The 23,147-nt window shown below is 40.1% G+C and overlaps 3 protein-coding genes across 4 annotated transcripts; 2 read left to right on the forward strand and 1 right to left on the reverse strand.

The window, feature by feature from the left end:
* Window positions 1–1,267: 1,267 nt before the first annotated feature.
* Window positions 1,268–6,497, reverse strand: gpbar1 (G protein-coupled bile acid receptor 1). The gene is made up of 2 exons (XM_063005704.1): window positions 6,484–6,497; window positions 1,268–2,249 (listed from the first exon to the last, which is right to left on the reverse strand). Exons 1-2 carry the CDS (start codon window positions 6,495–6,497, stop codon window positions 1,268–1,270), a joined length of 996 nt encoding a protein of 331 aa, XP_062861774.1.
* Window positions 3,753–6,389, forward strand: ndufb3 (NADH:ubiquinone oxidoreductase subunit B3). The gene is made up of 3 exons (XM_063005928.1): window positions 3,753–3,898; window positions 5,431–5,560; window positions 6,085–6,389. The coding sequence occupies exons 2-3, from the start codon at window positions 5,433–5,435 to the stop codon at window positions 6,227–6,229; spliced, it is 273 nt and encodes a 90-aa protein (XP_062861998.1). The 5' UTR covers window positions 3,753–3,898; window positions 5,431–5,432; the 3' UTR covers window positions 6,230–6,389.
* A 1,369-nt stretch (window positions 6,498–7,866) lies between the features above and the next one.
* On the forward strand, window positions 7,867–22,451 carry LOC134324548 (CASP8 and FADD-like apoptosis regulator). Of its 2 annotated transcripts, XM_063006426.1 has the most exons (10): window positions 7,867–8,319; window positions 9,814–10,107; window positions 11,933–12,038; window positions 13,580–13,721; window positions 15,162–15,226; window positions 15,667–15,733; window positions 16,946–17,004; window positions 17,846–17,975; window positions 18,716–19,220; window positions 20,181–22,451. In XM_063006426.1, exons 2-10 carry the CDS (start codon window positions 9,815–9,817, stop codon window positions 20,308–20,310), a joined length of 1,497 nt encoding a protein of 498 aa, XP_062862496.1. In that variant the 5' UTR covers window positions 7,867–8,319; window position 9,814; the 3' UTR covers window positions 20,311–22,451. The 2 variants fall into 2 exon arrangements, with proteins under 2 accessions (XP_062862496.1, XP_062862497.1); XM_063006427.1 differs by lacking the exon at window positions 7,867–8,319 and having other exon boundaries at window positions 9,603–10,107.
* Window positions 22,452–23,147: the final 696 nt, after the last annotated feature.

Consider the following 23,147-nt stretch of genomic DNA (forward strand, 5'->3'; position numbering starts at 1 on the left):
CTAACTGGCTGTATTTGGTCATTGGCTCTAATGCCTCTGAATGATCCAAACCATTATGACAACCTCATTTATCTCAATACAGAGAGTTTATTTCTGCTGGTTTGTGTCTTACTCTTTCTCTATTCAGCCCACAAACAAAAGCGATTCACCATCCATTAATCCGTGAGTAGTTGGATGAGTCAGTGGCGGGACTGAGCTTCTGGGAAAATCTGCTCCCAGTTCCCATCATCCCACATCACTGACCCTATGTACATTCACTCAGTACATTCACTCCTTAAAGGTCTGATGACATTTCATGTAAAAGAACTCCAGTGACCTACAGGAGACCTGACCTTAACCTCACTGAACACTATTGAGATTAACTGAAACATTAACTGCAAGACAAAAGTTTCTCGTCCCTCATTAATAACCGTCCTCACAAATGCATTTCTGACTGCATGGGTAAAAATTTCACTGAAATTTCCAGTGCGTCGCCTTGTGCAGGTGAAAAGATGCAGTTGGCAATTGCACATGTGAACAAAAGTGTGGAGAACATATTAACTGCAGGGAAAAAAATTATGTCCATCTGTAAGACATTCATCATTCAGTTACTGTAGCATCGGGGTCCTTTCTGTGTGTAGTTTGCATGTTTACCCTGTGTCCACGTGGGTTTCTTCCGGGTGCTTCGGTTTCCTCCCACAGTCCAAAGACATGCAAGTGAGGTGAATTGGAGACACAGAATTGTCCAAGACTGTATTTGATATAACCTTGTGAACTGATTAACCTTGTGTGAAGATTAACTACCGTTCCTGTCATGAATGTAACCAAAGGTGTAAAACATGATGGTAAAATTCTAATAAACAAACAAACAAACAAACAGTTACTGTAGCATCTGTAGCATCGCATCAGTTACAGCAAAGATTTCTGTACAGAAAGTGAAAATAAAAACTGTTTTGATTGGTCATGCTCATGAATGGGACGATACAGTCAGTGTCGATATACATTATATGGCCAAAAGTATTTGGACACCTCACCATGCATTTGTTTGGCATTTTATTTCACCTTTTCCTACTGTTTTAGCACGAGTGGTGGAGGAAAACAAAGACAGTAGTGTGTTCCTCCCTATAGGCCGAGACTGTACAAATGCAATGAGCTGCTTTGTGTGTCCTGGAAGGGGCGTGTACATGTCTCCTTGACCCAGCAATAGTGTTGTTCAACCCACAGAGGTCGCCACAGTGCACAGGGAAACTGAGTATATCCAAATTGGGGAATAGAGTGATGTCGGTAATCAGGAAGAAATATTTCTTGATTTACAGCGGTCCAGTACAGTGGTCATTTTCATCAGCATATTTCGTACTGGTTGTGTGTACTGACGGTTGGCTAGACTGAGTATGATGGGAATAATAGCCATGCTGCCGATACCCGTACACGAGAGGATGATAATAATGGAAGAGCGTTTTCCACCTCCTCGAAAGGCTGCAACTGAGAAGTGCAGGTAGACAATGTAGGGCACCCAGCAGACCAGAAACGTGAGTGAGACAGCAGCAATACACTTTGCATAGCGCAGATTGAGATGGTGCTCATGTTCTGAGGCTTCCACAGAGCGGCTTAGTTTACAAATGTCCTGTACCTGTTTGTGGGCAATCCAGAGAACGCGGCCAGTCATGACCAGGATGGATATGATAGCAGGAAGAAGAAGACCATAGACTTCCATGTAGATGAAGGATTTGGGGAAAATTTGCCTGTAGGAGCAATGTTCTTCACTGTCACACGTGTGTCCAGTACAGTTCCTCATCTCTGTTGTGTTTCCATTGAATACAGTCCAGTTATTCCATCCGAATGCTGGTAGACTAGCAAAAAGCAGTGGTGGAATCCATACAGCCAAAAGTGCAGCCGGGAAGCGGCGATGCACCCAGAACTGGCTGTAGTGCAACGGATGGACGATGCACAGGTAGCGCTCGTAGTGCACCATGACCAGGTTAAAGAGGAAGGACAGAAAGAGGAAGTTGGGAAAGATGTGGACCAGCAGGCAAGGTATGAAATGCAGCGATCGATCGAGACCCATGCGTGGGATGAACGGTAGAGCGAAGCCCGTGCACAGATCAGCCACCAGCAGGCTCAGGAAGAAGTAGTTTGGTGTATCGTGTAGCTGGCGGTTACAGGCAATGGCTACAATGATCAGGAGGTTGGTGAGGATGATAACGGAGGATAGAGGTAAAGTGATGATGAAGATAAGTTTCTCCTGGTCATGTTGATCTAAAGAATCCATCCTGGTGCTTAAAGAATCTCCACCTCAATCACCTCAAAACGCAGAAACAAAAACTGTATCAACTGAACAGATAAAAGGTATATACACTACATGGACAAAAGTATTGGGACACCCCTTCTAATTTTGAATTTATGTGCTTTAGTCACAACAATGAATAACAAGTGTAATGATTCAATCATTTATTCATTCATGCATTTTCTTATCTGCTTATCCAATTAGGGTCGCGGGGGTCACAGAATCTTAAAAAATACCGTGATACAAATTTTTGGTCATACCACCCAGCCCTAGTTGGAAGCATATCATTAATTTATTCCACCTGTTAGCAGTTGTTATGTCTGAAACACATGAACTCAATTACTAGAAGAAGGGTCCCAATTCTTTTGCCCATATAGTGCATTTTAAAGTGTATATAAAGAAAGCTAATAGAAATAATGGATTTAAATGCAAAGATGATATTTGCACATAGAGCTTATTTTAAATGAAAACTGAATTAAACAAATACTTCTCTCTAAACTGTTGTATAAATTATACTCATCAAAAATAACAGCCATAAAACACTTACCTTCATCATCAGATCAATAAACAGTCTTCAGTTTGACTATTTCATCTGTAGGTTCCTCTCGTACTTGCTCTTGTCCTCCTGGTCTCTGTTACATGGTCTCACAGTTATATTAGATTGGACAGTGTCTGGACAGTGAAAGCTCCAACTCCTTTTAGCATCATGACCAGAGTCTGACGGCTCTTAAAGACACGGAAGTGAAGGAAGTGAAATAAAGAAGTGCAGCAGTAAACAGGAAACTTTCGTTTATTTTACAACCAGCTGCTGAAACATTTCAGGGGGCATGAGAGAGTCATGGTGCATTTTTCTGAAGAATGTGAAAGCGAGCACTGCCTCTTTTTTAACTGCAGCTTGTGATGGTTAAACATCTGACTGTCCAGGCTTTTTTTTCTCTTAACATCAAGTGACAGTCTGGGTTTTTGTTCTGATGAAAAGGCTTGGCTCAGAATTGCTGGAACATGGAACAGTGGTCTCTTCCAAGTTTGGGAAGAAAATCCAAAGTGACACCTCATGCTGAGAGAAATTAGCATGAATGGTAAAGTTTGATTGTAAGGCCTCCTTGAGTTTGGGAAAGGAGCTATAAATAAAAGTGATGATGAAGAAGCTGAGGTTGGAACTGTGAGCTGGGGACACTGGGCATTGTAGTTGGTTACAATTACAGTGGAAGAATTGCTGTATTTATATATTTATTAGGATTTTAACTTCATGTTTTACACACTTTGGTTATATTAATGACAGGACAGGTAATTACTCGTTACACAAGATTCATCAACTCGCTATAGAACAATCCATGTAGTGGTTCAGGTACTGGACTAGTAATCATAAGGCTGCTGCTGTTGGGTCCTTGAGCAAGGCCCTTAACCCTCAGTTGCTCAGACTGAAACTGTAATGTAAGTCGCTTTGGATAAAGGCTTCTGCTAAATGCTAAAAATGTAAATATTTATGCTTTTAGACATCCGAACTTTGCTGATGTTTCAGTCCTGTGGGTGTCAGTAAAGCATCAGATCTCGATTTATACCTCCAGCAGAAGAAGCGGAACGTTTATTTAGTCTGGAGGTCACTGAGAAGTTTGCGTTTTTTACTCATTGGAGGTAATTATTGTTCAGATTATTATCATTATACTACCAATTATAATAAAATTGATGGTTTAATAAGTTAAAAAGCAATAAAACTGACGTGAGGTAAGGATACATGCTAATGAGCTACATTGCTAAGCTAACTACAGGCAAGTCCATGGTTACAGGGTTAGCAGCATTTTATTAAATAGGTAGTTGATTAATAAATGACTTAGTATTTATCTTAACTTAACTTTAGTTATTTATTCACTTTTTAGTCGTGTAGAATATTCTGTGACCTTGGTTAGTTCTGTCTGGGTGGTTTGGTTAGCTTGTAGCTATTTATGTATGTCGGTGATATTTACAATAATAAATTGTGTTTGATTAGATTTTTGTTTCTGTCATCGTAAATTTAGTGTGAGACTTATTAATTTGTTTAAACTCCACCTGAATGAAACAGATAATATCCTAACCCACTGTGTTAAAGTCAAAGATTTAAAAAAAAATTAAAAAAACCTGCTGTTTTAGGTGTGGGCGATATAACCGAAATCCTCTATCACGAACTGCTTGATATTATACCGTGGTAATGGTAAACAAACCCCTTTATCAGAAAAGTTGGGACGTTTTGTAAAGAAGAATCTGTGATTTGTTAATTCTCCTACATGCTTTTTAACTGACAAACGCACAAAGAAAAGATTTACAATGTTTTCACTGATTAACTTACATGTGTTTTGTGAATATAAACAAATTTAGAATTTGATTCCTGCAACGAACTCTAAAAACTGCTGGAACAGAGGCGAAATAAGACGGGAACGTTTACAGTATATTCAAGTTACACTGTTTTAAAACATTCCACGATAAGCAGGTAAACAGGTGAGGGAATCATGATTGGATATAAAGGAGGATCCACCAAAGGCTCAGTCTTTACAAAGGACGATGGGTTGTGGGCAGTAGTAAGGCCTGCTATGTTGTACGCTTTGGAGGTGGTGGCACTGACGAGACAGACGAAAGAGCTGGAACTGGCAGAGATAACGATACTGGGATGAGAATTATTTGTGAGGGTTCTTCAAAAAGTTTCTGCATTTTTTAAACTCTGTTTATTAAGAATTTTAAAAACAAATAACATCACTTTTCTACATAGTCGCTTTTACCAAAGTCGTACCAACTTTTTAATGCCATCAGCAAAAAATGTTTTTGGTTGAGCGTGTAGCCACTGATGCAGCACTGCTTTTACATCATCACGTGAAAATCTTCTTCCCCTTAAAGCTTCTTTGAGCGTCCAAAAAGGTGGAAATCAGATGGAGCTAAATCCGAACTATAAGCGTCTCGGTCTCTCGGACACGACCGACTACTACTCCTCCTACTACACCCTCACTGCTTCCAACCGAAATATAAAAGTGCTGAAACTTTTTGAAGATCCCTCATATTAGGACATTTTTGGGATTTTAGCATTAACTGTTGAGCATTATAGTTTTTATAATAATTGTGTTAATGGTTATAGTGCAACGTTTCCTAAATGCCCAGTGTTGTTTATTATTTTTATTTTTTATATATATTTCAATGTACAGGTATGGGTGGAGATCATGGACACAGTAATCTGGCCATCCCAGACCACAAAACATGGAAGTGGGAAGGAACTCCACTGGAAATGACCCAGCAGCGTCTTGCTCGGAGGGGACTGAAGGATCCCTGGGCACGGTCAGTCAAACACGCAATTTTGTCAGAAACGAAGTAAAATGGATTTTGGATTGTTGCCCATTGTCAATTTGTTTCCCTGCACCTGCTCTCTTCAACATGCACACAGTTGCCGGCCAGATCTTTTTACCCACCAGTGGTGGAGTCTCGCAGCAGACTTGACTACACAGCAGTGGGTGCAATTGTACGGCAGCAATGAAACCATTTCTACTCGTCATACAATAAAGCAAGGGAAGATCAGATGAGTTTTCTTTTCATTACTGCAGCAAAAAAAAGTGAGCTCTGCCATCTAGTTGAGGCACTGGTACAGGTAATGAAGGAACAAATAAAGCACTGTGAGAATCCACCACAGAGAGTAACTGCACATGCGTTAAAGGGGATGCATAGTCCAACACTTTTCTCCTGTTCTCCCTGGGGATGGTATTTTTGGTCCATATAGCCCATACAGATCAGATCTCTGTTTAACTGTTTGAATGGTGTCATTTTCCTCTTTAAACTCTAAATGCCTGTGTTCGTTTCCTTTACAGAAACGAAGCATGGCGGTACACCTTCGGCCGACCGGTCACTTTCGGTAACGTTCTGCTGCGTGGATTTCGAACAGGATTCATCGCCTTTGCAGTGGCTCTGGCTGTGGAGTACACCTTCTTCCCTCCAAAGAAGTCCGAGCACTAAGGAGAGAAACGTCTGCACATGAATACCAGGATCCCGAAAGAGCCACTGATTACCGGACTCTGATTTAGCTACAGGCTACTAAGCTATCTGTACTATTCTTGGTGTCATCGTTTTATCCTGTACGTTGTAGTAAAATAATAATAAAATGATTATGCTCAGACTTCTAACTTTACTATGCTTGTTATGGCAAAATATTACATTTTTACATATTTTACATTTTCATTTGGCAGACAATCTTATCCAGAGCGACTTACAGTAGTGCTTCCATAGTAAACATTTCATTACTCTAGTTTAAGTAAACAACAGTCGAAGAACACATCTGCTAAAACCTGTTAGAAAGTTTTTTTTTGTTTGTTTTGTTTTTTAAAAATGGAAAAGTGTGTTAGTAAGTAAGTACAAGTCAGCTTAAGTGTTTAGTAAAAAGGTGATGAAGGTTTTTAATCGTTTTTTTAAAGACAGCAAGAGACTCAGATGTTCGGACGGACAGAGGAAGTTTGTTCCACCATTTGGGTGCCAGAACAGAGAAGAGCCTTGATGCTTGTCTTCCTCTAGTCCTGGGTGGAGGATCAAGTCGATCGAGACTAGTGGCTCGGAGGTTGCGTGGTACAGAGCGGGGTTTGATTAGACCACGAAGGTAGCTTGGGGCTGGTCCATTTTTGGCTTTGTAGGCGAGCATCAGTGTTTTAAACTGGATGCGTGCAGCTACAGGAAGCCAGTGAAGAGAACGCAGCAGTGGGGTGATGTGGCAGTGCTTAGGTTGGTATTTTATTATCTTTTGTTTTATTGTTTATTACAGCCCAAACACACAGGAAGACAGTTAGTATAAGGTAATGTTCAGCCTTTGATGAATTTGACTGATTTGTTTCAATACACAAAGTGTAAAGCCAGCAACTCGTTACACAAAAGTTTGGACAGGAGTGAATTAGAATCAGAAAGGCTGTGTAATGTTGGGACAAAAACATTCAAAAGTGATGATGATTAGATATAAATGTGCATTTATTTAAGTTACCACTCTGCAGACGATCGCTTGCTCCACTCCAAGCTGGCTGTGGAGAGCCACTTCTTTTCACCAGTCACCAGTGGGTTCTTACAGAGGTAAACAAATTCCTTGTGTGTGTAAACATACTTGGCGAACAAAGCTGATTCTGATTCTGAGAGACAAACAGCATACAGGAGTTACAGACGGTGAGTGGACACGGTATTTAAACTACTTATATCAGCACAACACACTCTAACAAACCACCACTATGTCAGTGTCGCTGAGAATGATCCACCACCTAAATAATACCTGCTCTGTGGTGGTCCTGTGGGGGTCCTGACCATTGAAGAACAGGGTGAAGGGAGGCTAACAAAGCATGCAGAGAAACAGATGGACTACAGTCAGTAATATGGTAAGTGGAGCTGATAAAATGGACACACCATTTTACACAACAAGAAGGTGGTTTTAATGTTATGGTTGATCGGTGTATACTGTATGTAATCGTGATCAAGAAACATCTCAGGTAGGTATTTGGAGACTAAATACCAGGTTGAATCAGCTGCGCATGCGCTATTTGGTTAGAATAAACAAACCTGCAGCGCCCCTCGGTGGTGACACTGGGAAGTGACTTTTGTGTCCACGCAGAAAACAACAACTAGTGAGAAAAACCTGCGACGTGTCGTCTGGTCTGAAAGCGGTGATCTGGGTCTGTGTTTGGGTTTCTGTGTTTGGGTCTCTGTGCGGTCGCAGTCGGTTGAATTGCGCATACTTGTTGCGCCTCTACAGGAGCGCACACGCACTGGAGCGCTGTTCTGTCCACGCAGGGAGGAAAAACTGCTCATTTATCGTGTCCTGGACTTTATTCTGACATTATAATATGTTATTATAGAACAGGAGTAACACAGCGGGGTGTGAATGATTTTTTGGGGTCTTGAGCTCATCCTGTTATCTGTCCGCCCCTGTTTAGTGTGGGTGGATGTGGATAATAGGTTGTTGTAATGGGATCGTTGGGGGGGATTTCCCTGCTTTCACTTTTCATTTACGTCGCAGTACTTTAAAACGGAAATGTGTAATGGGTATTTCTCTTTTACTCTTAACTCCCAGTCTGAAGGTAAGACTTGTTTGAATTACATTAAGACTTTAATCTGTATATAATTGTATACATGGTCATATTTCTGTACTGAAGTTGTTATATAGCACATTGACGCACCCTGTCTAATTATAGCCTTTATTATTCTTCAACTGGTATATGATCCATCTACACTCGAAAATGACCATTTATTCAGATTATTGTGTTTGTACTATTTATACTGTGATGGTGATGCTGTTTGGCATGAGGGCTGACATCATCATCATCACCATCATCATCACCATCATCATCCTCAGCTGCAGCATATGTAGTTATGTGTGGTTTGGAATGAATGCATGAGCAAAGAGATGGAAACCAATGGAATGTAAGACATGAGCAGGACTGGCAAGTCAATGCATTCCAGTTTAAAGGCACCTTGTATACAATCAGTATTAAAAATACAACTGGCTTGTTTTTTTCCTGACTTTAAACACCTGCTTTTGACATACTAAATTATCTCAACTCATTAAGCAAAACATAATGTTACACAAAGGAAAATTAGTAAAAAATGTAAAACTATTTATTTAAATAGAAGTTTTTGTGTTCTTTTAATGAACCTCTCCTGCATGCAGTACTCTGAATCAGTCCACTATAAGCAGTACTTTGTTAGGTAACCATGGGAGTACTATGGTAATGTAAGGCTCCAGGGTGAAGGCTCAAGCACAGCAGCTCTCACCTTGGGTGTTGGCAGGGTTGCAGAAGATTCTGTACAAGCTTTGTTTAATGCTTTAAGACTAATTGAAAATGCAAATTTTTTTTTAGGATTTTTTTTATTTTATGAACATTTAAAGCTTCTTTAAATGACTCCTGATTAGCAAAACTTGTAGATATATCCAAGAAGACTTGAAGCTGTAAAGGCTGCCAAAGGAGCTTCTACAAAATATATAAAACTATAAATAAAGGGTCTTAATACTTAATGCTTAATGCTTAGTTGCACTTCATCATTCCTAGTGATTAAGTGTAGATGATATTCAATTGATGGTATACAATTTTAAGTGTAGTTAAAATGGTATTTATATGAATCAAAAACAAACCCACAACACAAAGTGAGCAGAAGTCCAAAGGGTGCGAATACTTTCTCCATCAACTGTGCTTGTCATTGTCACCGTGACACTGTGACAGTGCCACATAGAAAGACGCCGAGTTCTTCAGTATAGTGAATATTACTGCCAATATTTATCTAAGCTTTTATTTATTAAGCTTTTATATCAACTACAAGGTTTACAGTCACTTGTGGTTTTCTTTATTCAAATGGACAGGGCACACTCCACTGGCAATATTTGTGAAGCTCTGACAGGTGTCAACAGAGAGCCTCAAACAGAGAACCATGATTATCTCTTTTTATTCCTCCACCACCAAAGAAAGTGATTCCCCATCCAGACCCACCAAGACTCGGATTAGAATGAAAACCTGACTCTGGTCTTAGTTGGCTGACTTGTCTCTCTTAAACTCGTTTTGTCTTTTGTTGTAATTCAGAATGATGTCAGCATCAGTGCAGATCTCCCACACCATTAATCAGATAGTAGAGGAGTTGAGTCCTGAGGAGTGTAAGCGACTCTCCTACCTGTGTGAAGCCCCTCACACTACAGTATCTGAGAAGAACATCAGAGAAATGCTGCATTGCTTGGTGGATCAGTCGGATCAGACTGTTCTGATAGAGCTGTTGCTCAAGATGAGACGGTTTGATCTACTCAGAAGGGTGCTGGACATCACCAAATCACAGGCTGAGGGGCTTCTGAAAAACTGCAAAACAAGTCTGTCTGAATACAGGTAAGTGTCTTCTGCTTCATATTATACATTACTCTATAATAAGGGTGTGTCCAGAGTCAGCAACCTGAGCTGGAAAGATCTCAGACTATATGCATTTGCAGTAAGTGGTGTCTTGGATATGGTTAATACATGAACACATTCTACTGTCACAATAACTGGCTTTTGCAACTCACAGTGACAGCTGGTGTTACCGTGGCTTTTTATGATGGACCCAACTGGTCCCCAATGTATGTTCAGTGCTTTTAGTTGATCTTGTATCCCTCTTCATAATTTGGTTCTTTTATTTACATTCCAGACTTGCTTTAAATGTTTTGAATGTTTTGCGGACAGTCTCTACCACACTGATAGACCTCACAACCAAGCTGCTAAAGTTTTGTCTTTTTACTTTTGATTTAAGTTCATCCAGAATAAATGTCAAACATTATCAGACAGTAGTGATGGACTGAACACAGATATCACACAATAAAGAAGCTTTTAAGGTCAGACGAACAGAGACACGCCTGTGTTTTGGTAGAAACACCACAGAGCTCAAAACCCATGTTTAAGTCTCTGAGTAGTGATTAAATCCACACAGTACCTCCACATCACTTAACTTCTGTGTTCCCTCTTCCAGCTTCCTGAACATTACATTTATGGCATTTAGCAGACCTAGTACAACTAGAAATTAACAGTTTCTAATTAAGGGCCTTGCCTAGGGAAAAGCGACCTTTTGGTCAATAGTCCAGTATCTTAACCACTGAGGAACCAGAAGAAGTTTGAACTCACAAGGCCATCCTGGTCTACACATAAAACTGTATATCAGATCTATCACAGTGACTAGACCACTACTGACAGCTCATGTCGCACCCTTTTCTGCACCTCAAACCACCAACCTGTTTTTTATTTTTTTTATTCACCGCTCAGCACTCAAGGATGACAGGATTCAAAGCTTTTGTTTGTACTGCACGTAGGTGTTGCCATGAACTTCCCCTTTTGTTAAACGATTGGGTTACCTCTTGTTACCTTTAAACAAGGACGTCTTTACTATGTACTTTCTTTTCCTTTGCCCATGATGTACTATATGTTCAGAAGTGAGGTAGAGCGGTGTCAGAAGTGGTGATAGCTGCATGGTTTAAATTTAGAGTTTATCTAAAGTAAAGCGGAAAATAATCTATTGTAGATGGTGACGAATCTTAAACAGGAAGGAGAAAAGTAAAATTTCAGTAATTATTTATATCTACGACGTTTTTGAAGTCTTAAGTTTCAGGCTTGACTTGACTTGATCAGTCCATCAGACCTGAGGGAAAATGAGCATCAAGGTGTTTAATTATGTTCTGCAACCATGTGGGGAACAAAATTTCCCGTTGGCTGTGGATGGTAAACTGTGAGGACTTTGAAGTCTCTTAAAATTACAAGTCTCTCCATGTCACCAAGTACTCGAGTAAACACCTTTCAGAGATAGAACACACCTTATTACGATGGTCACCTTGGATTTATCTGAGAGATAAAATGTATTTTAAAAAGATTTCAAAGCATTTGGATAAATTGTTGGAAACAGCAATGTACCTACGTGTAGTCTGATGTCAGTGTATTGTCAGTGTTCTGGCAGTAACTAGCTTCTCACTGGATGTAGAGGTCAACATTTTATGATGTAAAACATTATTAAAACAGGCGGTTATGGCACAGGCAGCTGCTGTTGGGATTTTCCTGCCTGGGCAAAAGCTGTAAAAGACAAGACTGTTTGGATTAATATATAATTAAGAGCAGAACGATGTTTCCCTTTTCTTATATTTGAGTTCACATGCTAAACATCTTTAAACTGCCTTATCACACTGACTGTGTTTAGGGTTCTCATGGCAGAGGTGAGTGAGGAAGTCGGATCGAAGGATTTAGAATCACTAGTTTTTCTGCTGAGAGGCACTTTACCTAAAGAGAAACTGGAAAAGTTAGAGGTAAGAGCAAAAGAAAATCTTTATTTAATTAAACTTGATGATCATTTGTGTTTTGTTATCACTGTTTAGCTTATCAGGTTCCAGGCAGAGGACTAATCTTCATCATTTTGCCAGATAATTTAGTATGACATACTAGCCAATTGCTGACTGTAAATTAAACCCTCAGGCTTGAGTAGGATGAGTGTGTTTTGACCTTGGTATGTTTTGAAAATATCAGTAAAATTCCCCTGTGGTAAAAACCTTACCTATTTTTTTGTGTGGTTAAAACTGCATCAGAATTTTTGGTAAAATTGTCCACACATTCTAGAAACTGACATCATATGTATGTTTACTGGGGAAAAAAGGTCTTTGTGGGTGCACCTGGCATTATATTAAAAAAAAAACAAAAAAACTGAGGTGCTAGGAAAAAAATAAATCAACCAGTCAGTACTGGAGGTGTGTTTGAACGCCTTCATGTGTGAGGTAATGGTTCTGAAAACCGAGCGGACGATGATAATGAGTCAACTATTAGATTTAGCTAAAACAGTTAGAATTCTTCTGATGCTGGGTGTCCTACCTCTCTTTTCTCCCCTCATTTGCCTCTTCCCCCATTGGAAATTTGCTGACAGTACCATACATGTCCCCTCAGACTCAGTAACCAGTCACATTTTAATACCTGCTTACAGAGAGCTGCATTGCTTACAGACAGACATGCTAAGCTCTCCATATCATACATCAAGTGTGCAAGTGGACTATCTGTTCGCAATTATACAACAATTAGTTCCGACCTTACAATCTGATTGGTTGAGAAGCGTTCTAACCGTGCTGATATTTGTTATAACAGCACGGCCTTTTCACACCACAACTGTATTACTCCGTTGACACGTTGCCAGCAACAACAAGCTTAATGCACACAAGCCGCCGGTTGTTTTGTAGGCCTATTTGTGCTCATACACAGAGTAGGGAATTTTTACCATTGCATAGCAGCAACTAATTCGTTGTGGAACTACTTTTTGGCGGAAGGTATTGTCAATATTAAAGCATATTCAATATGAAATTCAGGGCTTCTTTGATTTATTTTCTTTTTTTTTTTTGTAAAAACTGTTGTATAAAAGCAATAGAACACTTGTGGTCGTGATGTTATTCGCGATAACACACTCTCTCTCGTGTTGTATTGCTTAAGTGTACAGTGGCTATGGATAGAGATAACGCTAACACTAGTCTACCTCTGTAATCAAAAGCCAGGGGGGTGCTTGGGTGGTGCAGTGGTCTAATGCTCTAGTCCACCTTATCTGAGATACTAGTTGTACTAGTTGTTCTAGTTGGGGGGTAAATATATCACCGCTTTAGAGATGTTGATGATGATGATGTCAAAGGTTTCACTGCATCAAGCAAAAACATTTAATCCAAATTAAAAATGAATGCCATTGCCTTTACCACTGGGGGAGTGGTTTCATGCCTAAATTATTTACTTCTTGTTGACAGTAACCTTTACTCTTTGATCCTAATTATGTACTGTAATAATAATGTGGATATTTATGACTGTGTGATGGATTCTACAGAGTTTTCTGGACGTCGTAGTGGAACTAGAGAGGCTGGATCAGATCTCCAGCACCAGAATGGAGGTGATGGAGAAATATTTTAGGGCTATTCACCGTCTTGACTTGGCCAGGAGACTCAACCAGTTCCAGAGCCATAAGAGAGGTAGGAAATGCCTCCGCATTGCATCACTGCTTCACTACTAACATCATCATAGATTGCTGCCGTCATTTTGGTTTATTGTTCACAGTGGGAAATTACGGATCCGTTTCATGAAGTAGTTTTAGTTCCTCATTCTTGGTGTCACACATGAGTGGAATTTTTTTTCTAATGAATCAGTTCTCACATGTTTGACATTCCTATTAATAGAGAAATAAATGAGAAATGAAAGTGCAGTTAATAGTAATTATTGATGTGATGTACAGTGCTTCTACAGTATTTGCATATTTGACAGACGTGAGTAAACGTGATGATTTCATTTTATAACAAAATAAATGCTGTTCAGCCCTACCTGGCCCTAAGTAAAAAAGTAACTGCCCCCGTAGGTATTAAACCATCTAGTTTACCAATTTCATTTGGCAGTTGGGTTTAGTTTCACCAATCTAAACATCACTTATATAGAACCTGTCTGGAATCGTGAGGCAGTTAGAAGAGCTTAAAAAACAGCACATGATTGCACAATCTAAAAAGGGGTGGCACGGTGGCTTAGTGGGAAGCACTCTCGCCTCACAGCCAGAAGGTCCTGGGTTTGATCCCCAGGTGGGACGGTCTGGGTCCTTTCTGTGTGGATTTTGCATGTTCTCCCCTTGACTGCATGGGTTTCCTCCGGGCACTCCAGTTTCCTCCCACATTCCAAAGACGTTCAAATTGTCCATGACTGTGTTCGATATAACCTTGTGAATTGATGAATCTTGTGTAATGAATAACTACCGTTCCTGTCATGAATGTAACCAAAGTGTAAAACATGACGTTAAAATCCTAATAAACAAACAAACAATCTATAAAGATTCAACTACAAACGTGAAACATTAAAATCCAACTATCTGGAAAGGGTTACAAAGCCATTGCTGAGGCTCTGGGACTCCAATGAACCATAGTGAGGGTCTTTATACACAAATGGAAAAAACTTGGAACAGTGGTGTACCTTCCCAGGAATGGCCGGCCTATCAAAATTTTACTAATACTCATCCAGGAGGTCCCAAATGTACCTGAGAAGGCAACCACTGTTCCATGTACTTTTACATGCATTTATAGCCATTTGTTTGTAGAGATGATCTTGTGAGTTCTCGAGAGCTTCTGCTGGTCTAAGCCTGTCTTTCTTTTGAAAAGTAAGTTCATAATTCACTGCTTTTGTTTCCGTATAATGGTTAACTGCAACTGACACAAGTGACCGATGGCATTTCTGTTTAAATCATGGCATACTTCCTCCTGCACCTTGTAGTTTGTTTTAGTTCTTATCTCTGTTTATGTAACTGAATCAGGAAGGAAGTACAGAACGTCCTCATTCATACAGCGAACGTCGTATCCTCTGATGAACTCATCTCAGCTCTTCCATGTGTTTATAATAACAGAATTAATAAATCTACATGTTGGTGTTTGTTACAGCTGAAACACGATCACCAACATCTATAGCAGTACAGAACAGAGACGACTGGCTGGCATGCAGAGATGTGAGTACAGTATTCATCTATATCCACCTTACAGTCATGAACTATCAGGTAAAACAGGACAGCCTGACCAGGAACTCATCCATACCAACAAATTTCAAGTGTGTCTGTGGGAATTTATGCCTATTCAATCAAAAGAACATTTATGAGGTCAGGCTTTGATGTTGAATGAGAAAGCCTGGCTCACAACAGCAATCCCAATTCATCCCTAGTGGAGTTCCTTCAAACCAAACACGTCAAACCATCTTTTAAACTCAGCCTTGTGTCATGTTTTGTTCCTACAAAGCTGTAAGCATATCATTTATTTTGTGTGTATATATAGTGTATATATAGTGTTATATAGTGAAAATAAGTAAATATTAAACGTAATATTAATTTCCGATGAGGCCTGACAGTGGATTTTTGAACATTTCCTCACATCCGTTCTTTTGTTTCTTATCTAGACAGTTCCCTTCTCCGGAATTAGTTCCACTTCCTGTAATGTGAGACCAGTTGTTTCCAAACCCTGTGGTATGTTCTTATATATATGTTAAGCAACTTATACTGTATATATAACTGTATATAATTATATATAACGATATACACTGATCAGCCATAACATTAAAACATCCTTGTTTCTACACTCACTTTTAATTTTATCAGCTCCACTTACCATATAGAAGCACCTTGTAGTTCTACAATTACTGACTGTAGTCCATCTGTTTCTCTGCATGCTTTGTTAGCCCCCTTTCACCCTGTTCTTCAATGGTCAGGACTCTCCCAGGACCACCACAGAACAGGTATTATTTAGGTGGTGAATCATTCTCAGCACTGCAGTGACACTGACATGGTGGTGGTGTGTTGGTGTGTGTTGTGCTGGTATGAGTGGATCAGACACAGCAGCACTGCTGGAGTTTTTAAATACCGTGTCCACTTACTGTCCACTCTATTAGAAGGGGCTAACAAAGGGGGCTAAGAAAGCATGCTGAGAAACAGGTGGACTACAGTCAGTAATTGTAGAACTACAAAGTGCTTCTATATGGTAAGTGGAGTTGATAAAATGGACAGTGAGTGTAGAAACAAGGAGGTGGTTTTAATGTTATGGCTGATCGGTGTATATATCAACATATTTAATACAATGTAAAATCATTAATTATTATTCATAATCAGCTGATTTACACAGTAAATTATAGAAATGTTCACTGCAGTCCTTTCAAAACATTTTTAAATTCATCCGATTTAAGAGGGTTAACAAATCACAAATTCTTCTTTTCTAAAATGTCTAAATTTTTACGGAAATGGTGTTCGTACACTATCACCACCATACTTCACTGTCGGTATAATGCTCTTACTATTAAATGCTGTTTTGGAAAGACTTCCTTCGTGATCCAAAAATGGCCAAACTTGATTTGTCTGATTGTTCACAAGCTTTTTGCAGACAAACACTGACATTTCTCCTGGTTAACAGTAGTTTTATTGTTACTACCCTCCCACAACAATAACACTACTGTTAACCACTGTGAAGTTGGGAACACTGAGCTTAGCCTAGGCTAGACACGTCTGCTGTTTCTCTGGAGTCTTTTTTGACTTCATGAATGAGTTGTCTTTAAACACAAAAATATTTTTTTTTTACTTAGTGAAATAATCTTATTGTGCTTGATTTAAACAAAGAACTATTTCTGTTTAGTATTCTGGAAACAGTACCAGTAGGGTTAATTATTTCATACTGTGTTTTATTTTCAGCGAGCACAGCAGGTAGCACGGTAACACTCCAGGCTGTCCCATTCAGAACATCCTGTCAGGTAATAAATGTCAATTATTACTTATATAAACCGATTAATCTTTTCAGCTATAACAGTAAACTTTTTGAGATACATCTCACAAGACTTTGAAGCATGTTTGTGGGAATTCAGTCAAAAGAGCTTTTGTACGGCTGGGCATTGATGGTCAAGAGACCCTCATGTGATGTTCCAGTTTATTCCGAAGCTGTTCAGTGAGGCTGAGGTCAGGGCTCTGTACAGGACACTGGAGTTTCTTTAAACCGAGGTTTTCTTTATGTCTTTATAGACCTCACTTTTTGCACAGAGACACAGTCAATGCTGAAACAGGAAACAGCCTTTCCTAAACTGTTGCTAAAAAGTTGGAAGTATATAATTTAAGTAATTATTTATTCATCTAATAATGTGATGATCAAGACTGGCAAATATTTACCAACCTCTGTAAACAAAACCGTTAATTTGTCTGTTTGAATGTTTCAATGTTCCTTAAGAACTGGTTACAAATCTATCTATCTATCTATCTATCTATCTATCTATCTATCTATCTATCTATCTATCTATCTATCTATCTATCTATCTATCTATCTATCTATCTATCCATCCATCCATCCATCCATCCATCCATCCATCCATCCATCCATCCATCCATCCATCCATCCATCCATCCATCCATCCATCCATTCATCCATCCATTCATCTATCTATCCATATCTAATAAACAACACTGAAATTGAAGCCTCATTTTAGCCTCCACTTTCACAGTGACATTACTTGACACTCTCTTGTGTGCTCTTTGTATGTTGACGTGTATTTGTGTGCCCACTGGTTGAAAACCAATTATAAACTGATGCACTGTTGTTTGTAGGCACACATATGTACCCAGAATGCACCTGTTCGGACTGTGTATAATGAGCAGAGACAGGAGGAGGTGTACCGGATGCAGGCGGAACCCAGAGGAGTGTGTCTGATTATAGACTGTGTCGGAACTGAAGGAGGTGAGGGAACAAGGGAACAACCCCCCCCCCATGTGTTTTGCACTACAGGAGATGCTAACGTACCTAAAGTAGAAGTTTAATTCTTCATCTAGAAGAATTAAATCTGCTGGGTCAAAAGTAATCAGACAGGGGCGCTTGAGTTTCTTGAAGCGGTTTAATGCTCAATCTCACCAACGCTGAGATCTCCAGCTCCCAAGTTTGAATGTCAGCTGCCTCCTTGTTTCTACACTCGCTGTCCATTTTATCAGCTCCACTTACCATATAGAAGCACTTTGTAGTTCTACAATTACTGACTGTAGTCCATCTGTTTCTCTGCATTCTTTGTTAGCCCCCTTTCATGCTGTTCTTTAAAGGTCAGGACTCTCCCAGGACCACCACAGAGCAGGTATTATTTAGGTGGTGGATCATTCACAGCACTGCAGTGACACTGACATGGTGGTGGTGTGTTAGTGTGTGTTTTGCTGGTATGAGTGGATCAGACACAGCAGCGCTGCTGGAGTTTTTAAATACCGTGTCCACTCACTGTCCACTCTATTAGACACTCCTACCTAGTTGACCTAGTGATCAAAGCCCTACTATGGATTTGCAGTCTGTCCAGGGTATTCCTGCCTTGTTCTCAGTGTTTTAAAAAAAAAAATGGACTCGCTATAATTCTGACCAGTATAAAGCAGGTAATTAAAATAAACATTTGTAATGCCATAACATTTAACCCCCCCCCCCCCCCTTCTTCCCTTTTTCAGGGCTTCTTAAACACTTTTTTGAGAGTCTGAACTTCGCTGTGAGTCTCCACATGCTGCTGAGTGTTGAAAGTGTGCTCTCCACCCTGCAGCAGATCTCCAGAAAAATGGAGCATTACAGTGGTGATGCCTTCATCTGCTGCATCATCAGCCGATCCCGATCCTCTCAGCTGCTCGGTACCAACCCTGGTGGTCGGGGACTCGAGCTAAAATACGTCCGACACTTCTTTAACTCCAGCTTCTGCCCCTGGCTGGCTGGAAAACCCAAACTTTTTTTCATCCAGACCTATAAGATCTCTGAGGTGCGGAACGTGGGTGGAGCTTCTGAGGAGGGAATGCTGGAGATGGACAGTCCTGTGCAGAACCTCTGCAGGGTGGTGGAGGTGGCGGAGGATGCAGATATCTTCTGGAGTCACTGCTGGACTGATGAGGGACAGCTGGAGAAGAGGAATCATCAGTCTGTCTACTTACAGTCCCTGAGAGAAGGTTTAACTGAAGGACTGAGACGGTAATTCAGCTTTTTAGTTGTCCATATTCTACACTATGTGTTCAAAAGTATGTGAACACCTCTCCTAATGATTAAGGGTGATTGTTATCATTATTGCTTTTATTGTTTTATTACTACTACTAATAGTAATAATAAGTTTTATTTATATAGTGTCTTTCACAGTCACAAGGTCGCTTTACAGGAGAAAGTGAACAAAAATACTGTTCGAAAAGAAAAGTTCAACAGGGACTTAAAAGAAGAGATAGAAGAGCAATCTCACAGGGATTGAGGCAGAGTTCCAGAGCTTAGGAGCAACAGCACTGAAAGATCTGTCGCCCATTGAGGACAGTTTAGTTAGAGGCGTAGAGAGAAACCTACCACCGGAGGACAGACGCTGGAACCAGAGCTGGGATCTCGAATACATCATATCGAATCTCAGCTCTGCCTGCCAGCTGAGGCTGAGCGGCCACATGAACAACGATTGGCCTGTTGTTCAGATGGGCGGGACTAAGTCGGATAGGGTCTCTCTCTCATGACTGGTGCAATTATGACCTCTGCTGGCTGATTGATGTTGCCTGCACAGAGATGAGAAAAGAGCGTCCTTAAGGTGTGTCCCTCTGTACACAACGCTAAGCTGCACTGCACTCGTCAAAGTGTAGGTGATAAAATGCATACGGCATGCTGCCCACATGTCGGAGGGTGCGTGGGTTAGCTTCGTTCTCCTCAATCAGAGCAGGGATCGGCATTAGTGGAGAGGAAGTATGATGCAATCAGGCAATTGGACACGCTAAAAAAATATAAAAATATTATATGTATTATTATTTTGTAGTGTATACTATCCCAGTGTTTCCAGGATAGGCTTCTGATCCAACTAGACTCTGATCAGAATGGATAAATGAATGTTCTGTTATTGATCTTGTTATTGATACTTAATTTTGAGCTCTATCTTTGTGTGTGTGTGTGTGTGTGTGTGTGTTGCAGGAGGATTCATCTGGTGGATGTTCACACGTCAGTGAACCAGACAGTGTACAATCATAACCACAACCATCCAGAATCAGTGTATCATATAAACCTGCGACACACGCTGAGGAAACAAGTCTACCTGCGCTGAAGGAATAAATAGTGAATACTGGGATTCCTGATTTGATGGGATTCCTGATTTGATGGGATGCATGATTTACTATTTAGAAATCTTTTTACTGCAAGATTATATTCTAAACTGTCTCATTTCCTTGTGAGCATCAGTGATGGAGCTTTATTTCCACCAATCTTCTTACGAGCTATGGCTTTGTAAAAAAATCATGTGCAGGACGAGATAATTTTGACCCGAAATGTTCTGCAAGGTTGACCGCAGGGCGATTGGAAAGACAGGTATGTGTTAGCGGGTGACTGGACAGTAGGGTTTGTGCAGGCAGGCAAGAGGAGGCCAGAGAAAGCAGACAGAAGACAGACAGACAGACAGACAGACAGGCAGACAGAAGACAGACAGACAGACAGACAGACAGACAAAGATAAGCTGATGTTGGCTGAAGAGTTTGGCTGAGATTGGATGTGGTTTTAGTAGGTTGATAATGACTCACTGTAGCTATGGGAGGTCTCAGAAGGTCCAGTGAAGACAGGCAGTGGAGGACATTGGAGGACAATTGCACATCATTCCACTAGAGATACATTCAGCACAAATAACCTTGCATGTTTTGATGTATGGACAGGTGTACAGGCCTAAGCATGCACTTTACATGTTGTGTGCATTTACATTTATGTCATTTAGCAGACAGAGATGCTTACAAATCTGACCGAATACAGCAGTTAACTGACTTTTTTTTTACGTATTTATGCAATTTCTCCTCTTTTTCTGCCGAATTAGCGTAGTCAATTTCTCTCCTGCTGCTGGGGATCCCTGATTGCATTCGAGGAGGGTATATTGCTGGTCATGTGCCCTTCGATGCGTGCGCAGTCCTAGCGGACCCCTTCTTTTCGCCCATGCTTTCTGCATAGGCACCTCTATCTGCTAACCAGGGTCCTTACATAGTGTTTGAAGACCCCACCCACATAGTCCAGCCATCCCACCCACATAGTCCAGCCATCCCACCCAGCAGACTCGGTGGCCAATTATTGTCTGCTGCAGGCACTGCCAATTGTGCCCGCTAGATGGCGCCCAGCGGACCGGTGGCAGAGCCGAGATTCGAACAGAGGTGTTTAGAATCTCAGCGCTGGTGTGTTAGCGGAATATCCTGCTGCATCCTTTATCTAGTTTTGTCAGTTAATTGTAAGTTCAAGGGACTTCACAAATCACAGAATCTTTATTATTGCATTTACAAAATGTCCCAACTGTTCTGGAAACTTGGTTTGTATGTTTGATTATTAGCTTTTCATGCACTTACTAGATGAACCATAATTGCTCATTGAGCTACAGGACTAGTGAACTGAACACTAATGTTAGATGCAGCTTGTATTCAGCTCTCAGTGTTATATGAAGTTGTGAGGTTGTGTTTATGTCCCCATCGGGGCACAGTTAGCATTAATTTATACTGTGAATGTAGCAGAAGTTATTAGTACAGATGATTGTATTTTGTGTTTTTGAGAATCAGATTTTCTTCACAGCAGCGTAATAACATGAATAAGGTCACGTGTCTCTTAAACATGGCAGCTTTTGAATTTATGTTCACAAATGCGCACATATAAACTACATGGTCAAAAGTATGTGGACATTCACTAATTATTTAGTTCATTAGATTCAGCCACGCCCAGTGCTAACAGGCGTGTAACATCAATTATATACAATAAATTATATGCTTAACTTTGTGTCAACAGTTTGGGAAAGGCCCTTTACTGTTTCACTATGGCTGTGCCTTATGCACACAGCGAAGTCCATAGAGACGGGGTTTGACACATATGAACTTTGATTGTCAGCCTGGCATTATCACTATCATTAGTGCCTGTCCTCGCAAACGCTCTTATGGCTGAATGGTTGCTACTAAAAGTTCCTACAGAATCATTTAAAAATCTTTCCTGGTGAAAAGCCTATAAGTTGAGTAAAGGCTGTTCTAGTTAAAAAGGGGGAAACGAGACTTCATTTAAGCTATTGTTTTAGAATAGGATGTCCAACAAGCTTATGGTCAGGTGTCCAAATACTTTTGGCCATATATTTAATTACTATTTTGTATTTTATTTAATAAATGTTGCTTTTATATATTTTTTATTTGTTATTTAATCTATAAAAATTTACAATTTTCATATTCTTAATAAACAAAACTCACAGTAAAGTGTACTTTTATCATTTTTTTCCTTTTTTCCGTCTGCAGTCCAATTCACAGTAGTCAATCCACCTACCGACATGTTTTGGAAGATAGAAGGAAATCTGTATACTCAATATTGACACTTCTGCACTTCTCCCAAAACTGTTGCAATTATAAATACTTTGGTGTTCACATGTTGATTTCTTTTGTTTGCATTGGAATAACACAAAATCGTGGCAATCGTGGGGACTTCCCCTTTCTTTTTCAGGATAATTAAGCCCTTGAGTACAAAGCGAGCTCCAAAAAGACATTATCTGACTAGTTGTGGGCAAAGGAGATCTAATTGCTTACAACTGAATTAAACTTGGTTTGTGAGCCAGGTCTGTTCCAGCATCAGTGTCTGACCTCACTGACTGTATTGACTGTAGGCAAATTCCTACAGACACCCAGTTTTTCTGGGTTGTGCCCGACTCACCGCGACCCCGATCAGAACATAACCTTTAGCCAAAATGAATAAAAGAATGAATGAAATTTTGTGGGGAGAGACTGGGTTCGAGGTTTCAGCTGTAATTGTAATAATCACCACTAGATGAAGCTAAACGCTTATGTTTAGGATCAGAGACGCGGCCATTCATAAAAAATACAGTCAAACCCGATTATTTAAATCCTTTATACACTACAGAACAAAAGAAATACAGTCAAACCCAATGAT

Source organism: Trichomycterus rosablanca, chromosome 12, assembly GCF_030014385.1.
Source record: "Trichomycterus rosablanca isolate fTriRos1 chromosome 12, fTriRos1.hap1, whole genome shotgun sequence".
Taxonomy (NCBI): domain Eukaryota; kingdom Metazoa; phylum Chordata; class Actinopteri; order Siluriformes; family Trichomycteridae; genus Trichomycterus; species Trichomycterus rosablanca.

What these genes read in the sequence shown, in the direction of transcription:
- ndufb3 (XM_063005928.1), top strand. Translation starts at nt 5,433, where the DNA reads ATGGGTGGAGATCATGGACACAGTAATCTGGCCATCCCAGACCACAAA. An exon ending in CTGAAGGATCCCTGGGCACG is followed by an intron (nt 5,561 to 6,084) that starts GTCAGTCAAACA and finishes TTTCCTTTACAG; the next exon opens with AAACGAAGCATGGCGGTACA.
- LOC134324548 (XM_063006426.1), top strand. Translation starts at nt 9,815, where the DNA reads ATGATGTCAGCATCAGTGCAGATCTCCCACACCATTAATCAGATAGTA. An exon ending in CATTCAGAACATCCTGTCAG is followed by an intron (nt 17,005 to 17,845) that starts GTAATAAATGTC and finishes TGTTGTTTGTAG; the next exon opens with GCACACATATGTACCCAGAA. An exon ending in CTGTGTCGGAACTGAAGGAG is followed by an intron (nt 17,976 to 18,715) that starts GTGAGGGAACAA and finishes TCCCTTTTTCAG; the next exon opens with GGCTTCTTAAACACTTTTTT.